At 41.3% G+C, this 26099-nt stretch overlaps 1 protein-coding gene across 2 annotated transcripts in view; it reads right to left on the bottom strand.

Moving 5' to 3' along the window:
* The window catches only part of Ranbp17 (RAN binding protein 17), a 341764-nt gene extending 320257 nt beyond the window's left edge, over window positions 1–21507 (bottom strand). For both annotated transcript variants that reach the window (XM_037200543.1, XM_037200544.1), the window contains exons 1-3: window positions 21362–21507; window positions 8027–8173; window positions 3327–3417 (exon numbers count right to left, since the gene is read on the bottom strand). In XM_037200543.1, the coding sequence (XP_037056438.1) occupies window positions 3327–3417; window positions 8027–8173; window positions 21362–21379 (256 nt within the window). In that variant the 5' untranslated portion in view covers window positions 21380–21507. The remainder of the gene's footprint in view (window positions 1–3326; window positions 3418–8026; window positions 8174–21361) is intronic.
* Window positions 21508–26099: the final 4592 nt, after the last annotated feature.

The raw sequence follows: 26099 nt of genomic DNA, 5'->3' as shown, positions 1-26099 counted from the left end.
TGGCGAAACACACCTCTGGATGTATTTGTAACAGGGTTTCCAGGGGATTAGCCAAGGCAGGAATAACTTCCGTGAATATGAGCAACACCATCCTATGGACTTGAGACCTTAGAATAAAAGGGTTGGGAGAAGAAAGCCAGGTGAGTGCTGGCTTTATTCTTCTGCCCTCTCCCCATCCACAAACAAAGAAAGACAGACCACCAACTTTGCCCCAGCCCCACTGCCAACTAAGCTGAAGCACATGGGGCGAAATAACCATAAAATGCAGACCCTGCAACCATGAGCCAAATGAAGCCACCCTCTTTTAAGTCATCCTTTCATGGTTCTGGTCATAGGAACACAATAGTAAACAATACAATGATCTTCCAAAGCAAAAGCACCAGACCCAGACAAGTCTACCAGTGAATACCTCGAGCATTTAGGAAATACCTGCCAACAGATGAAAGTAGAGAGCACAGCAAACAGCCAGGGGTGAGGGTGGGGTGGTAGTGCACACCTTTATTCCAGCAGGCAGAGGCAGAGGGATCTCTGAGTTGGAAGCCACTTTGGTTTATAGAGTAAGTTCCAGGACAGGCTCCAAACAAATCTACACAGAAACTCTGTCTCGGGGGGAAAAAAAAAAAAAAAAAAGATAGAGAGAAATCTACCTAACTTATTTTAATCCAAAGATATCTTCTTTTGTTTATTTTACTTTATTGCACATCCAGGAATGAATCCCAGGCCCTCATGCATGCTAGGCAAGCATTCCACCTTTGACTATAACCCCTGCCCCCTAAATTATCTTAATGAAAACATTACAAGAACACAAAACTAGAAATCAATTAACTCTCTTGAAAAAGTTGTGAAAATTCTCAACATTTCAGCAAATGGAATCCAACAATGTATAAAGAATTAAAGAGCAGGATAAAGTAGGATTTATCTTAGGTATGCAAGGCTGGCTCAACATATAAAATCATCAACAGCCTACAGAATGAAAATCATATGATAATATCAATAGATATAAGAAAAGTATTTAACAAACATAATATCCACTTATGATTTAAAAAAAAAAACAAAACTCAGCCAAGAGGCAGGCAGTGGTGTTGCCCTTCTTTTTCTGTTGTTGATGTTTTTTTGGTTTTTTTTTTTTTTTTTTTTTTTTTTTGAGACAGGGTTTCTCTGTGTAGCTTTGAGCCTGTCCTGGAACTCACTAGTAGACCAGGCTGGCCTTGAACTCACAGAGATCCGTCTGCCTCCGCCTCCCGAGTGCTGGATTTAAAGGCGTGCGCCATCACTGCCCGGCTTTAATCCCAACACCCACAAGGCAGAGCAGGCGGATCTCTGAGTTCAAGGACAGCCTGGTCTACAGAGCAAGTTCATGGATGGCCATGCTACACAGAGAAACCCTCTCTCAGAAGAAAAAAAAAAAAAAAAAAAAAAAACCTCAACCAAGAATAAAGAGAAACTTTCTCAACTTGATCTAGAATATTCCTGGAAAATAAAAACTACGAAGACATCATGTTTGATGAGAAATTTCAAAAAGCTTCCCACCAAGATCAGAAACAAAATAAGAGGTCTCCTCTCCATCACTTCAGGTTTCATTTATTCTGTGTGTTCCTCTCCCACGCCACCCCAGGCCCAAACAGGGCCTTGCTGTGTAGCACAGGGTAACCTTAAACTCACAATTTAGCCAAGGCTGGCCTCAAATGTGGGAACCTCCTACCTCAGTCTCCCATGTCTTAGGATTATAAGCCACCATGTACACTTGCTTATGGGTGTCTAGAGCAACTTTACTTACAATTTCTCAAAACTTAGAAATGACCATTACTTAGATATATTCAGACAATGAGGAATTATTATTCATAACTAAAGAGAAATGAGATCATTGAGTTGTCATGAGAAGACATGAAGAACCTTAAGCACACATTACTATCATAAATGAAAGAAGGAAATCTGAGAAAACTACATGCTTCTCACAACATGCTAATCTGGAAAAGGGAGTCAGTGGAGGCTAGTCAGACCCGAGGGTTGAGGTCAGGAGGGAAGATCTGGCAGAGCACAGGATTTAGGGTGGCACAGCTGCTGTACACTATTCCAACAGCAGACACATGCCACTGTACAAACACACTACACTGATGTTGGTAACAGGGGAGGCTGCCCACGAGGGGAAGCAGGGAGTATAAGGGCACTCTAGTTTCTGTTCAGTTTTGCTAAAAACCCAGAAGTTCTCCAAAAAATTCAGTCTAGCCGGGCGGTGGTGGCGCACGCCTTTAATCCCAGCACTTGGGAGGGAGAGCCAGGCGGATCTCTGTGAGTTCTAGGCCAGCCTGGGCTACCAAGTGAGTTCCAGGAAAGGCGCAAAGCTACACAGAGAAACCCTGTCTCGAAAAACAAAAACAAAACAAAAAAAATCAGTCTAATTAAAATATGTCCTAAGTTTCATGACTCAGGCTGACATTGTTTGAACCACTGTTTTTTAAGATGCAAATGTATCTCTTGCTCTCTTAAGTGTAGCACTTTCTGCAGACTGAAGAACTTTCTGAAGACTGTTAGGAAACGAGACAAACTATATCACTGTATGGTTCTGACTAGTGAATTTTGATCTTAAAGATTCATAACACATCAGATATCTTCATTTTTCTAATATAGAAATATAAATAATATTAACTGAGTCTGAAGAACAGAAATGAGACAATAATTTGTTTCTATTACAAAGAAAAAGTAATCTCGTACCCCAATTATTAGGTTTGTCCATATGAAATACAAACTTACACATATATAAAAATGTGAAGTGTATTGCTCCCAAAACACATAAAGAGCTACTCTATAGTATCAATCCTGTTGTGAATATAGGTAGGAATCAACTGTTGGTTTTAAATGTATCCAAACTGGCACTGGTGTAGCAACCTGAGCAGTATTGCAGAGCTGGTTTCTTTCTGGGCATTCAGTTGCCTATCAATTGAGAGCACGGACTCTATGGAGAGTTAGGGAATTTGAATGACAACCCTCTTCCCAGTTATGCGATCCTGAGCTGGTCAGAACCCACCAGCTCCAATTTACTCATTTGTAAAATGAGGATAACTCATCAATTATTTTAGAGGATAAAATATGATGGTGAAAATCTTAACAAATAACACATACACAAGATACAATTATTAAATTAACAAAATTTTATAATTACATATTGCCTTATCTATCATGTCATCATCACTGCATGAAGATGGCTTAATTATCCATCTTAAAATAATAATAAAACTAAATTATAAGCCTAATAAAAACTCAGCAAATTTAAAAGGAAATTTTTATTTTTAAAATATAATTTGTTAAAAAATTAATGAATCACTTACTGATGTCTATCCTCTGTTCTACAGGTAAAGGATTCATTCGGGTAACAAGTTTTGAAAGACATGTTGCTGCAAGGAGCTGAGCATAGGATGTCTGTAAAAAACAGTAATTTTTGTTATCACAAAAATAGAATAGTCAAAATATAAGAAATTTTTCTAAGCAAAAAGAATACTTTTTTGAGTTCTTTAAAGTAACAGATTTATAATGAATAAAATGCATGTACTTGAAATACACTCTGTAGACCCATGAACATGCACGATCTCTCATAAAAGACCATCAGCTGAAGGAAGTGTACAGAGCCATCTCAACAGCACCAGGTAAATGGGAAAAATCAATGTCTAAGTAAGTTCAAATAAAACACTCTTAATATGGCCTGTAGTTCTGCACACTCTGCGCTGATGCTACCACCAAATGCCCCTGGAGCCACACTTCAGAAGGCTGTGGCCACAACAGCTTTCCAGTGCCTCCCCTACCATGATTTCTGTGTTCCTTCAGATTTATGTCTGGCCATCAATTTTCATTTTTGTTTAAAGATTTGTATTTTTAATTTGTGTCTATATATGTGTGCTCACATGAGTTTATGTGCACCACATGTGTGCAGGTGTTCTCAGAGGTCAGAGGTTGTCAAATTCCTGGAATGGAGTTACAGGCAGTTGTGAAGCACCTGATGTGAGTGCTGTGAACTGACCCTGGGTCTCACAAAGAAAAGTAAGTGCTCGTAACCTCTGATCATCTTTCTAGCCTCACCACCAATTTTTAAATACTCCACAGTGTGTTCAAACTCTAATAAATTCATGTTCATCCTTCAAAATTCAGTTCATAAACTCATTCTCCTCCCACAAATTTCTTACCAAAATTGTATTTTTTCTCTAGACTTCAAGTTGGAAAAAAAAAATCCATAAACCAGATTCTATTTTTGCATAGCCTGTGAGCTAAAAATGGTTTTCAGTTTTAAACCAATGAAAACATTTAAAAATAGTATTTTGTAACATATAAAAGGTAGGTACAATCTCAACTTTAGTGTGATGAAATTTATGACACACAAAGCCTTGCCCAGTGTTTACCTGTTGTCCATGGCTGCCTGCATGTGTAATGGCAGACCTTAGCAGCTAAAACTGACCCTGTGTATGCTCAAATCCAGCTGCTGCTCATGTGCCACAAACAGCAGTGATACAACTCCAGTTTCTAGAGTGCCACAGGAACTGAGCCAACATGAGACATACCTTTCATTATATCAATGTATATCCACCATGTCAAAAAAGGAAAAGTGGACTTTAAATGTCCAAATTTCATAGCATAGTGATAAATTAGTGGTAGATCAGTGAGCTTTTCTCCAATGGTGCTAGTTACCTTGTCCTAAAAGAATATACATTGACCTTTTCAAACTAAGCAGTCATAACAATATTTCCAACTTAAAGTCAATAGTCTTTCTGAAATTTAAAACAGACTATGTCAGAACAGCAGTTTCTCAAAAAAAAAAAAAAAAAAAAAAAAAAAAAAGTTTACAAGGGGCTATTGCTTCGGTCAAGTAAAGGAAGAACTTACTAATGATGACCAAAATCACCATGTTTTACTGCAGCAGCTGAAGTTAGGTGTAGAGAAAATAAACTTCACTACCTTTCAGTGAGAAGGCACTACAGCAACATGAGAATAATTTAAAGGCAAGGCAAGCGAACTGCAAAGGTTATCATTGGCTTTCAATGAATGGGTTGAGGTCACTACTAACTGTTCATGCTATAATGCTCCTGACACTTGCATCTACTTACTCCAAGTCAAGGAAAAATGGGAAGCAAGTAAAGAGCAGCTATCTTTTATGAAGCATCTGTGGAACTACAGGCCAGAATATTCTCAAAGGAGCTGAGGAAGCATTAATTAAATATAAACCTTAGGTAGACTCTGCTACACACCTGTGACAACAGTATATGAACAGAAAAGGGTTTAGCTGGTCAAATCCACAAAGCTTGTAAACAATAATAATAATAGTAATTTTTGAAGCCTGTACCATTCGCTTTATATTAGCATTTATTCTGGAGTTGTATCTGAATCTCTCCTAACTTAATGAACCAGGAGTGTTCCTTTACTTTTGTGAGCTCATCTTCCACTGACTTGCCCCTAACGAAGTAGACTAATAGCTTGTCAGAGACAAATTGGATTTCTTTTCTTTTCTTTTTTTTTTTTTTTAAGCTCAGGTCTGAGAGTAAAATTTCATAGACAAAACAAAGTCACTATTTTTCACCATTAAATGGATTTAGAAATTACTTTCTTTTTTTTTTTTTTTGGTTTTTCGAGACAGGGTTTCTCTGTGTAGCTTTGCGCCTTTCCTGGAACTCACTTGGTAGCCCAGGCTGGCCTCGAACTCACAGAGATCCACCTGGCTCTGCCTCCCGAGTGCTGGGATTAAAGGCATGCGCCACCACCGCCCGGCTAGAAATTACTTTCTACAACAAACTTGTTCTCTCAACAAATCCAGCCTAGTGCCTCATGTGAAGGGCACAGCACTTGTATAGGGAGCACTTAAACAGGGTGAGTGACACCCAGTCACTCGGGCAACACTGGCGGTCACAGGACCACAGGCCATTCCACAAGTTCCTGCACTGAGAAAAGCTAAAACAAGTAGTAAAGCTCCACCCCCAACACGTTTGCTGATCCCCAGCTACAGTCCCGGCAGCATGTGTAGATACTGATACAAGTGCCATGAAATTTCCGTATTTGAAAATCCATTTTGCTGTGCAACTGAGGCCCTTCTACCTAATTCTTAATTGAAAATTATTAATTTGCAACACAATGACAGGCAAAATGGCAACTATCAAGAGGATTTTTAAAAAGCACAGAAATGGGGGCTGGAGAGATGGCTCAGAGGTTAAGAGCACCGACTGCTCTTCCAGAGGTCCTGAGTTCAATTCCCAGCAACCACATGGTGGCTCACAACTATCTGCAATGAGATCTGGCGCCCTCTTCTGTATACATAATAAATAAATAAATCTTTAAAAAAAAAAAAAAAAGAGCCCAGCGTGGTGGCGCACGCCTTTAATCCCAGCACTCGGGAGGCAGAGCCAGGTGGATCTCTGTGAGTTCGAGGCCAGCCTGGGCTACCAAGTGAGCGAGCTCCAGGAAAGGCGCAAAGCTACACAGAGAAACCCTGTCTCGAAAAACCAAAAAAAAAAAAAAAAAAGCTCTTTTTGGGAGCTGGAGAGATGGCTCAGAGGTTAAGAGCACTGGCTGCTCTTCCGGAGGTCATGAGTTCAATTCACAGCAACCACATGGTGGCTCACAACCATCTGTAATGAGATCTGGTGCCCTCTTCTGGCCTGCAGGCAGAACACTGCATACAAAATAAATAAATAAATATATATACATATATTAAAAAAAAAAAAGTGGATGGCATCTGAATAAAAAAAAAAAAAAAAAAAAGCACAGAAATGCCTTCTAAGTGAAAGCATGCATAATGCAGAGCAGATGCCACTGGTATGTTTGGCAGCATCTAGGTTTGTGAAGATATTTTCAAAGATATAAAATTTTAGCCAGGATGACAGTGTATACCTTTAATACCAGCACTTTAAAGGCAAAGGCAGGTAGACCACTGTAAATTCAAGGCTGGCCTGGTCTACACAGGGAGTCACAGGTCAGCCAAGGTTCTCACATAGTGAGATCTTGTCTCATGAAAGAAAAAAACAAATGTATTATTTCATTACAAAACTGCATGAATATATGAACTATGAACATCTGCAATCAAGTTTAATAACAGGAAACACCAACTTTAAACTCCAATTAATCCCTAACTTTTTATCAGCCAACCTGTATGACTTAAAAAACTACATTCAATAATTAAAATTTGAATTTTACCAACAAAACTTTCAGTATTTGTTTTCTCTATTATTATATGTATACTTATGAAATATCAATTTTGGCTCACAAAGCCTAAAATACTTGGCCCTTTTTGGAAAGCTTGTCACTTTTCTGTAAAACATAAGTCTCTTTCTGTAGTATTCTCCATATCATTTCACACCTTTTTATTTATACATCTGTGCCTCTCTAACTACACAGTGAACTACTTTAATTCATGTACATAGGCCAAATAAGCAGTACAGTATTTGGTTATGTTTTAATATGTGCTGACTGCTGAGTCAGCACTCTATTCTCTCTCTCTCTCTCTCTCTCTCTCTCTCTCTCTCTCTCTCTATCTCTCTGAACATACATACATATATACATACATACATACACACACACATACAGATATAGCTATGAATGTCTAGAATGGAAGTATGAAGAAGCAGTGAGCACTCTTCTGAACAATCTTTTGATTTTCTAGAGTTAATCATTACCTACCTACAACATTTGGATTTTTTTTTTTTAAAGTTACTTCTGAAATATAATTGTTAGAGCTGGGGATGTAATAGAAATGGCAATAGAAAGCTTGCCTAGCAAGGCCCTGGTTCATTCCCTAGCACTGCTAAAATAAACACATAAAATGTGACATAAAAGTAGGCCAAGAAGAACCAAGAAACTATTCAACACATTCCTATTTCTACTGTGTGGCTGTTTGCTATGTTTGTTTCCTTGGCTTTCTAGTTCTTTCCCGCTTAACCCCCTTGACAGGAAATTATAATAAATAGATGTGGCAAAAGCTATAAGTATCACTGCTAACCACTGCTATCATCATTAACACTGGCCTTTCATGGTTAATCATTCATCACATACTTACTGTTCCTTGTTCTAATAAAAGTTGACACTTGCTGAGACATTCTGGGCTGTCAATCAGTTCCAAGAGTGCTTTCTCAGCCTCTATTCTTTCTGTGAGATCAGTCCCTACGTAAAGATGAGTGCACAATGTTTCCAATTCGGCCAAACTCTTCAGAGGGAGAAAAAAAGACATTTGACTTAAATGAAGAAATAAATATATTAAACACAGAAAATGAGATGCAGAAAGGATGCTTCTAAATTCATTCAATACATAGTTATTGAACAGCAATGACTCACTTAGCTACAGTAACAAAACAAGAACATCTCCTAGTTCCCCAATTACTTATCTGACTTATGCAATGTAAATTAAATGGGGACGACTCTCTCCTTAAGGAGTTAGAAAGTTATGCCTGAAAAAAATATATATATGCTAAAATGTTCAAAGCCAAGAGTGCCTCAAACCTAGGGGTAAACCAGATGAAGAAAAGACTAGAGGGTAGTGTAGGCAAAGGAAAAGCATTTACAAGGGCTTGAAATAAAATCAGTGTATTCATTTCAAGGCATTAAACATTGGCCAGTACACAGCCAGGAGATGCCCAACAAAGCTAGAGTAGGGTAGGGAGAATGACCACAAACAAGCTGTCAATAGCTCAGTTTATACTCTTCTGTTGTTTCCAATCCTACACCTGTAACAAAAGAACTAATGATAATTATATGTACACTGATCTGGGTCTTCTGAACTCAGAGTGCTACAGGTCATGATTTTTGATCCTACAATATTTCTAACAACATTCTAATTATTGCACAACTTTTTATAAGCACAAAGACTAACTCATTCTGTCTACACATACAATGCCATCTGATGATATAGAATACATGGAAACAATGAACTACCAAGTGAGATCAGCTTAAAAGAATCTTGTTAAAGCCATTCACTGAAACAAATTATTTCACTTGGCAGAGATTTTAAAAACAGGCAGCCGCCGGGTGGTGGTGGCGCACACCTTTAATCCCAGCACTTGGGAGGCAGAGGTAGGCGGATCTCTGTGAGTTCAAGGCCAGCCTGGTCTCCAAAGCGAGTGCCAGGAAAGGCGCAAAGCTACACAGAGAAACCCTGTCTCGAAAAAAAAAAAAAAAAAAAAAAAAAAAAAAAAAAAAAAAAAAAAAAAAACAGGCAGCCAAATGAACTGGGTTATTCCAAAAGAAATGCCAATTTTGTTCCTTTCTGGCCTGAATTTTTAGGCACAGCTTATAGCTGCAGTAGGCTTCACACCACTCAGATACCCAAGCAACCATTAAAACAGGAGACACCATGACTCCCATCCTTGTTTCCACTTCTCTCTTTTTATCTCCACATTTCCCACTTCCCTATCTGTGACACAACCCAGTAGTGAAGACTAGAGCATTTTCAGATAGGAGTCCAAAACTACAGTTTCAAATTGATTCATTAAAGGATCTCACCAGGCACAGTGGCACATACCTGAAACCCCACCATCTGCGAAGATGCAGGAGTACTGTCCTATGTTCATCAATTCACTAAGAGTTAGTGAGGCCGAGTGGTATGCACAGAGCATATTTTATAATACTGTAAAGAACTATACCCCTAAAAGACAGGTCTAATTCCTAACCCTCAGAGTCTATGAATAAAATCTTCATTAGAAATTGGGTCTTTATAAACCCTTAGTTAAGGAATTTAGATGAAATCATCCTAGATCTGCAGTGGGCACTAAATCTAACTCTAAACCCAATTACTGGCATCCTTATAAGGAAGGACATCATTGCATATTTCTATAATCCCAGTATTCAGGAGGCTGAGTCAAGAAGACTGAGAATTCAAGGCTATCCTGGGCTTCATAGGAAATTTCTAAACAAAGTAAAGAAGTCTTTTCTGATGGGGGGGGGGACTGGCCCCCTTCCCTGTCCAGTAGAACTTTCCCCAGAACTGGATGCAAATATGAAGACTGATCAGAAAGCTGGGACATGCCTTCTCTCAGTGCACCAATACAGCTGGGACATGTGAGTGCCTGGCTGGGACTCTTAAAGCATTATGAAATTTGACAGTGAGACACAGAGCCCCAAACACAGAATGTTCTTGTAGGTACTTCCTAAAGTTCACTTCCTAATGTTCACTTCCCTAAAGTATCATTTGCACCCTCATAAAACTCCTTGCAAAGGTAACTTTCATGAACATGGAAGTTGGCCATACTTTTAATGGTCATTATCACCACTCTCTCTGAAAAAAAAAAAAAAAGAGAGTCATTTTCTAGAGAGAGGAAAGGAGAGGGAGGGAGACATTTCAGATGCAGAGATATAGAGGAGAAGGCCACAGCAAGACAGGCAGAGACTGGAGAGTCACATCTAAAACCAAGAAGCACCAAAGCTGCCAAAGCGGTGAGACACTAGGGCAGAAGCCTCCAGAAAAAACCAACCCCATTTGCCCTTTGTCAGTCCTCTGGTGTTCAGAACTGAGAATAAAGTTGAGTTGTAAGTCACTCCATTTGTAGCATGTGTTACAAAAGACCTAGGAAACTAGCATTTAAAAATATATAAATGTTAATATTAATCAAGTCAATGATATCTAATTACCTATGTAATCCTATTAAGAAATATGTGGAAAGGTCTGGATGTTATTTGCTTTGCTATATTGATTTAATAAACTTTAAGACAGAAAGACAGGTATATAGTTAGTGTTCAGTCGACATTACCAATCACCCTTTTTCTCCAAAGATGTTTCAAATTACTTTAAAATTGTCGTTTTGTGTGTGTGTGTGTGTGTACATATATGAGTGTTTTAACATTTATTTGTATGTATATGAGTGTTTTATTTGCATGTACGTCTGTGCACTACATGCATGTACTGCCTTCAGAAGGGGGCTTTGGATCCCCTGGAACTGTTAGCCATATTCTGGGTGCTGGGAATCAAGCCCAGGTCCTCTGGAAGAGCATCCAGTGTTCTTAACCACTGAGTCATCTCTCCAGGCCCAATATCTAAAATTATTAACAAATGCAAAGTGGTACAAAATTAAAAGGGGAAAGTTCAAACTTTTATAAAAGATTTGAAGGGGGCACCAAGTTTTCTGTTACTGTAATGGTTTAAAAAAAAAATTCTGGTATGTTAAACGTTAAACCTTTCCAAACAGAATGATTCTTGCCCTTGTAGAAAAGTATTATCCAGACATTGCTAACCAACCAACCTTCTGATTAGCACTTGGTTTTTCCAGAGAACCTACCGATAGTCATTTTATCTTTCACGGTGGACTGGTAATTTTTCATCTTAGTTTTTATAAGCTGCTGTCTGAGAATGTGGGGAGAATGTCTCAGAAATGCATCCTGTCCAATCTACCGACATGTCTGGATTATTAAAACCGCTATACGGTATCAACATTCGTGTCTAGTGTCAACATTAGAAGCATACATAAATAATAAGTACAATGAGAAGAACTGGCCCTGGAAAACCTCCAAGAGTAACTATCAAATATGAACAGAAAGCACCCACTGTAATACCCTAGGAGACAATGATACAATCTTGCCTTCAGATTAAATACAGATCTTCTTAGCCAGGCATGGTGGCAGCATTCTTTAATCCCAGCACTCAAAAGGCACTGAACTTGAAGCCTACTGGTCTACACCATGAATTCCAGGCCAGACAGGGCTAAACAGTGAGGCCCTGTCTCAAAAAAAACCAAAAGCAAAGAAAAAACCCAAGATCTTCCCAATTTTATGGATGTATTTCTTTATATCTGACATACAATTACTGGCCCCCAAATATGATTTCTTTCTATACAAAAAGTCTTGCATTAATCTCCATCAACAGATGAACACTAAAGCAAAACCATGCAACAAAAATATGCTCACATGGTACTTTGTTACTAGGAAGCAGGTTACTGGCTCCTTGACTAGGTGGAAGGGACAGCAAAGAAGGGAGGAAGGGAGGAGAAGGCAGTCAGGAGGACAGCAAAGAAGGGAGGGAGGACGAGAGGAGAAGGCAGTCAGGAGGACAGCAAAGAAGGGAGGGAGGACGGGAGGAGAAGGCGGTCAGGAGGACAGCAAAGAAGGGAGGGAGGACGGGAGGAGAAGGCAGTCAGGAGAACAGGAAAGAAGGGAGGGAGGAGAGGAGGAGAAGGCAGTCAGGAGGACAGCAAAGAAGGGAGGGAGGAGAGGAGGAGAAGGCAGTCAGGAGGACAGCAAAGAAGGAAGGGAGGAGAGGAGGAGAAGGCAGTCAGGAGGACAGTAAAGAAGGGAGGACGGGAGGAGAAGGCAGTCAGGAGGACAGCAAAGAAGCCTAAGAGCACAGGGAAACATACGTGAGCAATGGCTATTTTCATATTTTAGTGACAATTTCATAGATGTACACATATGCCAAAACTCATGCTATTGCAGTTTAAACATGTGTATGTTATTATGTACCATTATATTTCAATAAAAAAGCTTCTGTTCCAGAAAACACAACAAAAAATGCTAATAATCTTTAAAAACATAAACCTCAAATATCCCACTACAATAGACTCTAAAGTTCTTTTCAATTACTTCCCTGTATCTTTCCTGCCTTCTGGAATCAAGCTTCATGACTGCCACTCATATACACTGCCTTCAGTTTGAGGTTACTTGTCTCCTACAAACTGTTCTTCTTCTGTTAGTTGAGCATCCCTGAAGGATTACTCCTGGGCCTCTTGGAACTAACTCTTCCTTCAACAATGAATTGGATATTACATTGGTGCAAAAGGAATTGCAGGTTTGGATTGTGAATTTCAAATAATTATAACTAGGTTTAAAACACAACTTTATTAATCAAAATATGAACCATTACAAACTAATATATTTTTGCCAATAAGAAATAATTTTATTTACTCCTTTAGACCCATGCTTTGAAATTAAGACAAATTTTTAGAAAGCAATTTCCTCATCCTATGGGTTAAAAAGTGATTTTTCATTGTAAAACACTGTCAAGGTACTTGAAGTGGTAGTCAGTTGGCAAGAGGTCAAGTAAACATAGTGGATGAGGCAAAAGTCAACGACTGAAGCATGCATCCATCGTGCAACTTGCAGTCTAGGTTTGTCCTGGAGAAGGCCTTTTCTGAACACTGACCAATGCCAGCTGTGGGTGCTACAGCTTCTGGCGCACATGTCATGGATTTGCTGAGCATGCTTCTCAGATGTAGTGGTTTGACCAGAATTCAGTTGGTAGTGGATCAGACTAGCAGCAGACCACACAACTGTGACCATGACCTTCTTATGGTACAAGTTTGGCTCTGGGAAGTACTTTGGATTCTCCTTAGTCCAACCACTGAGCTAGTCATCAGCAATTGTCATATATAATCCATTTTTCTGTCAGATGTCACAATCTGATCAAGAAATGGTTCATCATTGTTGTAAAGAATAAGAGAGACACCAATTCAAAACATTTTTTTCTAAAAGATGTTTGATCGGCTCATGAGGAATCCATTTACCAAGCTTCTCTGCCTTTCCAATTTGCTTCAAATGTCAAATGACCATGAATGGTCCACACTGAGTTCTCTGGCAACTTCACAGTTATAAGAGGATCAGTTTCAATGACTGCTTTCCATGAATCATTGTCAACTTCTGATGGCCAGGCACACTGCTCCTCAATTTCAGGGCTCTCAATCCCTTTGCAAACTTTATTGAACCACCACTGCACTATATATTCATTAGCAGTTCATGGGCCAAATGCTCTGTTGAAATTGTCTCTGCTGCCATTGACCCATTTTATACTTGAACAAAAAAAATCATTTACAGATGGCTTAACAGGTAGCTGGAACCCATGTACAAAGAGAACCTACTACACAAAGCTGTAGTTTAACCTCCACACGTGCACCACAGCACATACACAGTAACTGTGGTAGTTTGAATGTGATTGCCTCCATAAGCTCACAGGGAGTGGCGATATTAGAAGGTGTGGCTTTGTTGGAGTAGGTGTGGCCTTTTTGAAGGAAGTGTGCCACTGTGGAGGCAGGCTTTGAGGTCTCATGTATGCTCAAGTCACACCAGTCTCAGTTCACTTCTTGTTGCCTGTTGATCAAGATGTACAACTCTCAGCTACCGTTCCAGCACCATGTCTACCTGCATGCTGCCATGTTCCCCACCATGATAATAATGGACTAAACCTCTGAACTGTAAGCCAGCCCCAGTTAAATGTTTTCCTTTGTAAGAGTTGCTGTGGTCATGGTGTCTCTTCACAGCAATAGTAACCCTAAGACAGACATAAACAACTAAAATTTTAAAAATCACTCCAATTTGCTTTTTGTCTTCAGCATTTCCGTAATAGAAATCTAAAATAAATAGTAATGTCACTAGCAAAAGGCATACAGTGAGAAATGCATATTAAGATGATTCACAACATAACCATGTGTTAAGCATATCAAATGACAAATTTCCACAATGCAAAACTACAGTACTTTTGCAACAACCAAATAGTTCTTTAGGTGCCTCACAGTTTACAGGAGTAGTCTCATCTTAAGCTAATTCTGAAAACCAGACTCCTGCAAACTACATAATTTTAGTGTGCCCATTTCACAGGTAGAAAAACTGAAATTAACAGGGCACATATATGTAAGTTGCACAAGAGTCATAGAGTAAACAGACAAAGCTGAGCCAATGACAAGTCTATATATGCAGCAGGCACCTCCCTCACCCTCTGCCATCCTGCCACTCTATTCCTCAGCTGTCATCTACCTTCAACAGTGTCTAATTCCTACTTTTAACCTACCCTGACATATGTCTACAAAAGCTTTCCAGAAAGGTACTAAAAATAACACCCAACCAGCAGAAACCGAATTAGACATGACTCCAGCAGATTTCCAGTCCAAGTGTCCCTTTCCAGTGGTGCTAGAGTTCCAGACCAGGACCTACACTCACAAGCTTCATGATATCTTCTGCTTTCCCTATTCTTAGTTCCTCTTGCAATTGGGGAGCATTTCAGTAGAGCAATGGGAGCTTCCAGGAATCTATGAGGGTGACCCTAGCTAAGACTCTTAGTAATGGGTGACTCAGAGCCTGAACTAGCCATCTTCTGTAACCAGGCAAGGTCTCAAGTGGAGGGTCTGGGACACCAACCTAGACACAAAACCTTCCACCTACAATTTGTTCTGCCTGCAAGATGTGCTGGGGTGAAGGTGGCACAGTCCTTGGGCAAGTGCCAAGCAACCAATGACTGGTCCAGCTTAAAATCCATGCCACAAGAGGGAGTCCACACCTGACCCTGTCTGGAGGGCCAGGACCCAGAGGCTGGACAGCCCAGAGACCTAGGAAAGAACCAAACATGACTGGCAAAAAAAAAAAAAAAAGTCAATGAAATGATTCCTAATGATATTCTGCTATACTTGTAGACCAGAGCCTAGCATATTCATCCAGCAACTGATGAGAGCAGATGCAGACACCCATAGCCAAACATTATGTGGAGCTCAGGGATTCCTGCAGAAGAGGGGTAGGAAGGACTATAGGGGGCCAAGGACTACACACACACACACACACACACACACACCAAAAAAAAAAACACACACACACACAAAATCAACTAACTAAGGCTCATCGGGGCTCACAGAGACTCCAACAACCAGGAAGTCTACATGGAACTGACCTAGACCCTCCCATATATGTTATGGTTGTGTAGCTTGGAATTCTTGTGGAATTCTTAACAGTGGGAGCAGGGGCTGTTTCTGACTATTGTGACTGCTTTGAGGACCCTTTTCCTCCTCCTGGCTTGCCTCATCCAGCCTTAATATGAGGAGACATGCCTAGTCTTATTACAACTTGATATGCCATGTTTGGATGATATCCCTGGGAGGCCTGCCCTTTTCTGAGGGGAACTGGATGAGGAGTGGATGGGTGGGAGGGGACTGGGAGGAGAGAATGGAGGGGAAACTGCAGTTGGGATGTAATATATGAGAGAATAAAAAAAAAAAGTAGTTGCGGTGGTTTGAAAGAAAATATCACCCAAAGGGAGTGGTACTATTAGGAGGTATGGCCTTGTTGGACTAGGTGAGTTCTTGTTGGAGGAAGTGTGTCACTGTGGAGGTAGGCTTTGAGGTCTCATATATGCTCAAGATACCACCCAGTATCACCACTCCTGTTGCCTGCAAGCCAAGATGTAGAACCCTCAGCTACTTCTCCAGCACCATGTCTGTCTGTGAAGAGGCCAAACGTAACATTAGTGCTGCCATGACAGGCTGCAGACTAACAATACCGGGACTAGGCCTCACTATTACAATAACCAGGAAAAGCAACAAACTGAACCCTGTGGGAGACCAATCAGAATTGAGACAAACAAAAATGATATGGAACATAAAGGATAGCTTACATCACTTGTATATAGGTTGCCAATTTCCTTGCAGCAACACCAGCACCAATCCCTGTTTGACAAAACTTCTGTTACTTCACTCCTGCCCAATCAGGAGTTCAACACCCATCTGAATCTGCAATTCCCTGATCCCTCCAGCCTTTACTCCTTAAAAACCCTGCCTCAACTGAGCTCAATGCTCTCCCTGATCCAATTGCTATTCGAACAGACAGACAGCCCAAGCTTGAGCTTGCAATAAAGGCTCTTTGCTTTTGCATATGAACTTGGACTCCTGGTGATCTCTGGGGGGCTCATGACTCTGGTGTAACACCTGCACACCACGTCATACCATGATGATAATGGACTAAACCTCTGACTGTAAGCCACCCCAATTAAATGTTTTTCCTTTGTAAGAGTTGCCATGGTCATGATGTCTCTTCACAGCAATAGAAACCCTAACTTTGACTAGAGTATTGCTGTGATAGGCCTGAACATGCTTTTGTTTGAAGGAATATGGACCATGGGAGTATGAATTAGAAAAGCAGTTGAACATTTTAAGTGCTGCTTAATGGGCCATACTAGTAGGAACATGGAAAACAGGGTGCGAAGAGTGAATTGAACTGTGGGGTACTGGCTCAGGAGATTTCAGAGAAGAATTTTATTATGCTGTCTAGAGATCACTCTTGTGGTACTTTGATGAGGAAAGTGGCTGCTTTTTGCCCTTGTCCAAAGAGTCTGCCTGAGGTTAAATTGAAAAGTTTTGGATTAATTCCATTGGCAGAAGAAAACTCAAAACAGCCTAATATAGACTCTGTCGTGTGGTTATTAGTGGTAACTCTAGTGAAGATTTATAACTCAAAGGAGCAAGCTGAGCAAGGTAAATTATAAAATGTAAAATTTAAGGAGAAAATGAGCACCCAAAAAATGAAATGGAGCTAAGTCCTGTGTTCAAGGAGATAAACAGCTTAAGAAATGGAATAAAGGGAGTGGTGACCTCAGGGCAAGATCCCACCAGCTAAATTTCCAAATGTGTGAACAAATTAAAGAGAAGTTTAGAGCCAGGTGTGGTAGTGCAGGCCTTCAATCCCAGCACTCAGAAGGTAGAGGATGGTGGCTATCCGAGTTTGAGGCCAGCCTGGTCTACAGAGGAAATTCAGAACAGCCAAGCTTAGGTAGTGAAGGAATTACTGAAAACAGAAAGCTGGGGAAGATGTAATTGAATGAGGGGGCATCCATATTCCAGCCCCAGCAAGCAGCAGAATTTGGCAGCTTCAGCCACTTGGTTCTGGCTTTAGAGTCAAGGACAGAAGAAAGGCATTATGGAATCTCCGACTGCGACTAAGGAAAGCCACCAAGGTCAGGAACGTGTAGGGGTATCCCTGAAGGCCTAGAGAGACTATTGAGTGAAGCTATGAAGTTGAATCCTGGACTGCCTTGGAGACCCCAAGATGTTAGAGAAGCGAGAGGCATGGGATACCTGCTGAGGAAAGCTGCTAACAAGGGGTGAAACCAGTCCAAGAAAGAAGTGTATTGTAGTCAACAAAGCTGAAATGAGCTGGAGATCTGAAGAGTATTTTGACATCAGACATGGAGATGCAGAATTTGGAGTTTGCCCACCTGGTTTTCTGTCTTGCTTTGGTCCAGTATTTCCTCACTATACTCCCTTCTCCACATTTTGAAATGGTAATGTATATTCTGTGCCATTATATGTTGGAAGTATATGATTTGGTTTTTTTATTTTGATTTTATGGGAGATTACAGTTAAGAGATTACATATATCTCAGAAGCAACTTTATACTTTGAACTTTTAAACATTGTTGAGACTATATAATAGACTATGGGGACTTTTGAAGCTGGACTAAATGCATTTTTGCATTATGATATGGCTATAAGTCTTTGAGAGGGGCCAGGGAGTGAAATATGGTAGTGGTTTGAAAGAAAATGCACCCCAAAGGGAGTGGCACTATTAGGAGGTAAGGCCTTTTTGGAGTATGTGTGGTCCTGTTGGAGGAAGTGTGTCACTGTGGAGGTAGAGTTTGAGGTCTCATATATGCTCAAGATACCACCTAGTGTCACAGACCACTTCCTGTTGCCTGCAAGCCAAGAAGTAGGACCCTCAGCTCCTTCTCCAGCACCATGCCTGCACACCACCACATCACACCATGATGATAATGGATTAACCCTCTGAAAATGTAAGCCACTCCAATTAAATGTTTTTCCTTTATAAGAGTTGCCATGGTCATGGTGTCTCTTCACAGCAATAAAAACCCTAACTAGGACAGAAGTCTTGCCCTAAAAGAGGCCTGACCTTTGCCCTCAGTTTCTGGTAGATAATCTATGTCATAGTTGACAGGAGTTATTTTTTTAGGACAAGCACTGACCATACTTGGTAGTCACAATTTCAGGGTTTTGGTTTAGGGTGATGATTTTGGGTCACAGGTTACCAGTGGAACTAGAAATTATCTGTCATGTCTAATTAATGAAGCTTGATTAAATACTGTGGAAACTAAAGAGTAGGTGAGCCTTCCCACCTTGCAATGGTACACACAACATGGATGCCAGGAGAACATTCTATCCTGAGAACAAAAAATGTATTTTAGAACCTTCATAGATTATCCTCTATATCCTCCCTTTAGCCAACTTTAATCTGTATTCTTTCCCTAAAATGAATCGCAATTATGAATTTGATAGCTTTTGATGAACTCAGTGAGCCCTACTGATGAACCATCATACCTTGGGGAGGCACACTCCCCATGGGAAATCCCTGAATTTGCTGTTGGTGCCAAAAGGAGTTTTATGGACTGTGTCTTAAACCACAGTCTGGACAACTCCAGGTACATACCAGTTTACTTACACTCATCAAGTTCTACCAACTGTTTCTCTGTAAAGATTCCACTAATACTCAAACATAGTGCAATTAAGTAAAAATCTTCTAACGAGGCCTCCAATGCCCTGGATTTCTCCAGAGGCTGCTTAGGAATGAGTGGAAAGTTAAGTAGTGCAAGGTAAGTCACTGGTCCCATGGAGTGGGCACAAGCTTTAGAATCTGGCACACATTTACTGAGTGACCAAAGCTTTCCTAAGTCTCACTAGTAGAACTACAGACAGAAAACATGAAGCAACTATGATGATTAAGAGAGAAAGGGAAAGTATTCCAGTGACTGCCACACTTCAGCCTAACAATAACTTTCCCAAATCACTTTTAATCACACCAACGTTGTTTATTTCTCAGTCACAACTAGAACATCCAGCCTAAATGGAGATTAAAAAGAATAGCTGACAGTCTTTGACTCCAGAACCATTCAGAGAGCAAATCACTCAGAGTCCACTAAGCTTTTTCCAGTATCATCGTCAGGCTACCTATCCCATTCTGTCTTTCCTCGTTGTGCTCCTCCACATCCTAGAGATGACCAGGGTCCATTTCTTTGGAGACAGAGCACACCCTAACTCACTGGCTCCTAACTAGGGTGCTTGTGATTGAACCGACCGTGGGAATGATGCCTTCCTCTGCCTTCCAGGAAGCCAGGGTATGGATTCAAGGATAAAAGCACAGATGGCCAGTCCACACTGTGGACATTTATGTCAATGAGCCACATAATTAATTAATTACCAAGTGTGAAAAAGACACTGAAGCAATGCCCTAAAAATAGCACTTTAATGTACATTTCTGAGAATGATTTGACCAGTATGGACATTAACATCTATTTTTTTTTTTTAATATTGAACTTGGGTATGAAGAAGGCTTCCAGGACTTGGCAATTTATCAGGCACCATGTTTCCAAGTCCAAAAAAGTTCCAAAGTTCTTCCATACCTTCTAATTTACCCAAGACATACCTGCACTATGTATATGATTATCTATTTATGATTCACAGTAGGTTCTCGCTGTAAAAATTCCCCACAGGACATATTTACTAAAGTGATAATAATTCTGACCTAGGAACCCTTAAACAAACAAACAAACAAACAACAAAAAAGGGGTTAAGTTAAAACACCAAGTGTGGGTCTATTTCCTAGATGGAAATACCCTAGGAGAAGTAATAAAGCAGTAAGTTCATGTGACCAGAGGATCCTTATAAGTCTACAAGGGGAATGTGACACTTAGACACACTGTCATCAAGTTAAGACTCTGCTACTAAGGTCATCTGTCATCCACAACCTCCCCGGAGCGCTTTCTTTTCAAATCAGTCTTAGGATCCAGGAACGGACTTTCGCAGTGTATCAAGGTCTTCCACAATTCTTTGATTTGCCCACACCGTCTTTACGCCTCTGCAGCCTTCCTTTCCTCTTTACCTGGGCAGCTACAGTTCCTACAAGTCCCACGTTCCAGAGACTAAAAGGCAGTAGTTCGCTCAGAGGCGTACGTACCAGCAGTGGGAACCAAGTAACAAGTGGAGGTTCCCCTCGGCATACGCGCTGGACTGCCTCCTGTCTGTGCTCCCGCGATATCCCGTGACTAATTCTACCATAACAGTTTTCACGTGTGCGGTAATTACCGCGCGGTCTAAAAGGACAAGGGTGGTAGTGGATGTCGCCCTGCACCCCCAGAACGTTCCGCCACAGAACAGACACAGCGGGGGAGGCTCAGTAGACGTCAGTGGGACGAAGACCCGCAGAGTGCGGGAGCCACTGGGCAGAAGCCGCCGCATCCCTCCGGCGCAGCCCGCGCCCTGCCCCGAGGCTCCTCCAATGAGGCTGCGCGCTCCCGGCCGCGCCGCGCCCCGACCCGCCCGCCCGCCTCCGGCCAATGACAGCTCTCTAGCCGCGCTCCCGCGCTCCCGCCGCCCCGGCCTCCGAGTTCAGGCTCCCCGGGAGGGCGCGGACCGCGGGCTGAGCGTGAGGGCCGGATGGCTGCCCCTCGGTCCCGGCTCCCTCCTGCCCGGACGCTGCTGCAGCCGTGCGGATGAGGGCGGACTCGGCAGCCCGAGCGCAGCCCGCTCTTCTGAGCCCGCCGCCCCACCGTCCCCGGGCCAGGGGCTGTGCTCGGGATCGCGGCCTGGGATCCCACCACCACCACCACCACAGCCCGCCGCCGGCGCTCCAGGCCCGCGGCCCGGCACACTGACCTGAAAGTGCAGCGCCATCTTCCCGGAGCGGCGCGGGCCGCGCGGCCCTGGGGCCGAGGGGAGGGGGAGCGAGGGCGCCGCGCGAGCCCGACCGCCGCGGGATCCCCACGCAGCTCGCTCCCTGTGCTGGGCGCGCTCCGCCTGGAGCCGGGAGCGGGAGTGGGCGGGGCTGGCGGGGCGGAGGGGGCGTGCCCTCAAGGGCGCCCACGCCCAACTGCCGGTGCGCTCCTGTTGCAACCGCTGCCTCCTCAGGTCTGAGCCTCTGACCTCTGCCCTTTAACCCACCACCGCGACCCAACTGCCCGCCATGGCCGCCGACTTTTTTTTTTAAGACCCGGTCTCACCAGCCTGGCCTGTAACTATGTGGCCCAGGCTGGCCTCGAACTTGCAGGCTTGCCCTGGCTAACTCTTAAATCTACCATAGACGGGCCAAAGCGACCTCTCAGCAGTGGAGAGTACCCAAAAGCTCACAGCTGCCTGCAGCTCCGGCTTGTGGAGCTCCAGGTGCTTTGGCGGATTCCTGCATCACTTGTATACATATAATAAGTAAATCTTAAATCCGCCACAGACTGTCTTGATTCCTGACAGGACTCTGAAACAAATACATCACCCACGGGTCCCAAGTCCCACATCTTCACAGATGTTCTTGTCCTCTAATACACTTTGACCCCCATATTCAACTCCTGTCCCCCAGTGCCCAGCTCCCATTGTTTCTTTAAAATTTGTAAACTTTACTGAGTTAAAATTAAACTGACAGTGTATATGGCATTAAATTGTTAAATTCTGGCTTGCCTGTAACTCATTGTCTACAGTTTTATATGAACTTGTATTTTACACCAAATTATTCCATTGGGATAAGTTATTAGAACAGAGATGGGATCAGAGTCACTCATTCCTGGTCACTATTTCTCCAGAGTTCAACACTTGCATTGTGGGGCATTGTCTTTTGTATTTAAAGGGAAATTTTTCTTAAATATTTCTTACAGTTTGTTTATATTGACAAGTTCACTCAGCTTTTGCTAATTTGAAAGCATTTTTATCTCATCAATTTTAAAGGTAGTCTTTGCTGGGTATAAAATTCCATATTAGTCTTTTAATTTTTTTTTAAAGCTTTTGACATTTTAAAGAAAATCTTCCAATGTCTTCTGGTTGTCATTATTCCAGTTCAGGAGCCCGCCACCAATCTGACTATTGCATCTTTGAAGATAATATGCTCTAACACTTGAAGTTTTTTCTTTCTCTTTGCTCTTGACCACTTTGTGTTTGTCACTCAGTCCATGGGTTATATTCATTCTGCTTGAAATTCAGTTTCTCTTATGTGACATTTTTTTCATCAGCCTTTGAAAAATATTGACCAGTATTTCTCTTAAATACTCTTCTGTCCTCCCTCCTTTCATTCTGTAACTCCAAGTCCATGTATGTTAAAACGTTTTGATGTATTCTTCATGCCTCCTGCACTCTTGTCTGTATTTCTTGTGTGTGCTTATACACACAAGCTTAAAACTGAATATTTTCTACTGACCTGTTGCCTTCTTGGTAGAAATTCAATTCTACTATGTCTAAACTGCTGTATAGTCCCTTTTAAATTAATCACTTATAACAGTTTCAATTTCAAATTTTTTATTTGGCTCCTTGTACTTTTTAAAGTTCTAAGTCTCTGATCAAATTCTTTTTCTTTTCACTATTTTATTTTAATTTTGATTTTGGTTTTCCAAGACAGGGTTTCTCTGTGTAGTCTTGTCTGTCCTGGGAATCACTGTAGACCAGGCTGGCATCAAACTCAGAGATCTGCCTGCCTCTGCCTTCTATGTGCTGGGATTAAAGGCGTGCGCCACCACCCAGCTGATTTTTGGTGTTTTGAGACAGGGTTTCTCTGTGTAGCCCTGGTCGTCCTGGAACTTGCTCTGTAGACTGGGATGGCCTTGAACACACAAGAGATCCTCCTGCCTCTGCCTCCCCAGTGCTGGGATTAAAGGGTGCACACCACCACCCTCTATTTCTTAATGTTTTGATCATATTTAAAGTTCTTATACAGTAACTCCAGTCTCAACCATCTGAGTCATCCCATTTTGGGTGTCTGGCTCTGTTCTATGTGTTAGCTATTCCCCTAGCCTAATGTCTTGTCTAATTCAGAGAGTATGAAAGAAAAATTATAGAGGCTTGGAGCTATAGCAACATTCTCCATCTTTATTTTACTAGGCAAATAAGAGCAGATCTCACCTTCATCCTAGTGCTGCTTGTTTTTAAGGCAGTCTGATGCAGGTTTACTTCAACTTGTCCTTACTCTTAGGCTATGATCTTTGCCAGGTCTTGTAACTTATGTTCTGGGGTGTTTACCTTGTAGAGCCTAGAGGCAATCTCCCAGCATTGTACATCTGCTAAAAGCTTCCTTCCACTCTTCAGGAAACAGCACTGTGCAGCTGCTAAAAGCTTCCTTCCATTCTTCAGGAAACAGCACTGTGAGGCTGCTAAAAGCTTCCACTTTTCAGGTGCTACAGCAACAGTGGCTTTCCTGAAGTCTCTTCCTTTGCACATGTGTCTTAGGAGTTAACTGATGATTGGCAGGGACTTTGTAAATAGATTTTGAAGTTCACATCTCTCTACTTTTTTTCTCTCTAGAATTTTGTGCCTCAAATCCCAGAAGCCTTTGTTCCCCACCTCCAACATCTATCAACTCTTAGCGTATTGACATGACTGCTTGCTATTTGTCTCTGTTGTTTCTTGCTACCACTTAGAAAATGCTCAGGAGGAGGCAGGAACAGTGTGTTTATTCTCTCAATGACTGTGGCCAATAAAGCTCTGTTCTTAAATAGTTAAATATAATCTTTTTACTTGTCTGGTATAGCATGTGTACGTGTAAAGGTGTTATAGTTGTTAAATATATATTTTCCTTTTAGCATATAAAACAAAATATGTACACAATTTGTCCCAATTTATAATTGTCACATTTCTATAGTTGTTTTCAGTGACAGATCTAATCCAAGGCACATCATTATTACTAGATTGTTGCAACTTCCACTCTTGACCCTGGGTTTTCATATTTTTTCCATAGTCCATGAATCCTTATACCTGCCACTCAACTTCTAAACCTTGATAATTTTTAGTGTGCTCATCCTTCTGTCTTTTTTTTTCTTTTTTTTTTTTTTTTAAGACTTATTTATTGGTGGTGGGGAGAGCATTCACATGTGGAGGTCAGAGGTCATCTTTTCAGGAGTCACATCTTGCCTTATTTTTCTTTTGAAGTAGGCTCTCTCTTATAGTTTCTGTTGCTGGACTCAGCACGTGATCTTCCTAGGGATTATCCTTTCTTTTTCTAGTTTTCATCCTTGTTTCTCCAAGTCTCTTACTGCTATTTCCTAAGTTCCATTTCCATGTCTGAGGTTTTTGATGTTCAATCTCAACTATGATTCCCACATTTTTAACACTTAGCTTCATATCCCAGACACAATCTTACCTCTCTATCACGTATGCTATATAATATCCCATTATAATTGCCTACTGCCTTTGCCTAACTTTTTGATCCTAAACACCTTTTAAAACTATTTTTTGTTTGTTTGTTTGTTTGTTTGTTTTTCGAGACAGGGTTTCTCTGTGTAGCTTTGGTGCCTGTCCTGGATCTCACTCTGTAGACCAGGCTGGCCTGGAACTCACAGAGATCCACCTGGCTCTGCCTCCCAAGTGCTGGGATTAAAGGCGTGTGCCACCACCACCCAGCCAAAACTATTTCTTTAAAGTTTTAGAAATTTTAGCTTCAGTTTTAGGCTATGGAAGGAGAAATGATTATGTGAACTTTGGGTATTTCCTGTTTTTTTCTCATCTCCAGAGGAGAGATGACATAAATATAGACGTGTAAAACCAACAGCAGAGAATGCTGGTTATCTTATGAGTTCACCAGAAAGTCTAGAAACAGATTACTTTTTACCTTTAAATATGAGAGGCTGCTTAAGATTACTGTTCCAACGAACCCTCCTTCTGTGATTGTCAGTCAGCAAACTATGCAATTGGCTCCATGTCTTTCGTCAGCCAATAAAATTGAAGGTAGAATTGTGTCACTATAGCTATTAGAATTAGTACAGAAGATGCTCCAGGATGTCAGATAATCCACTTCTACCACAGAATCCAATGAAAGGAAAAACATAAAAGCCCTTGGTAATTACAGGATTCTCTTCTATTATGCAAACTAGTCTTCCAGGTGGGGTTTCATCTTTGTGCTCTGTCAGGGAACATACTTTGTCAGAGTAGCATACTTCTGGCCCTTTAGGAAAGTCACTCGGTGTCTCTAAGTTCTGATTTGTTATTTCTGAGATCAAACTGACAAGTCTATAACACAAAGAATTTTATAAGCAATATCATATTGCTGTAGGTGAGGACATGAGTTGAAGCAATAGAGGACAATGTTTAGGAAAACTAACTGTAGAGTCAACTAATGTGGATAGATCCGAATGCTGACTGAATGTATTAATTACTTATAACTGTAGCTAAATACCTGATAACCTAGTGATACACTGTGTCAAAATCAAAAAGAGGGGAGAGGGACTTAATACATAACATTCGCCTGTCACACACAAGGCCCTAGGTGCAATTCCTAAGTACGGCATTAAACAAAAATCCGTAAATGTGTGTCATTCATTTTTACAAGACAGGCAATTTAACCAGCTAAGTGATGGAGGCTTCACAGTGTCATTCATTTTTATAATGAGAAAAATGCATATTGTAATGAAAAATTCCCATGTGATAT

Source organism: Peromyscus leucopus, chromosome 8b (genome assembly GCF_004664715.2).
Source record: "Peromyscus leucopus breed LL Stock chromosome 8b, UCI_PerLeu_2.1, whole genome shotgun sequence".
NCBI lineage: Eukaryota > Metazoa > Chordata > Mammalia > Rodentia > Cricetidae > Peromyscus > Peromyscus leucopus.
This window is presented reverse-complemented; position numbering and strand designations above follow the sequence as displayed.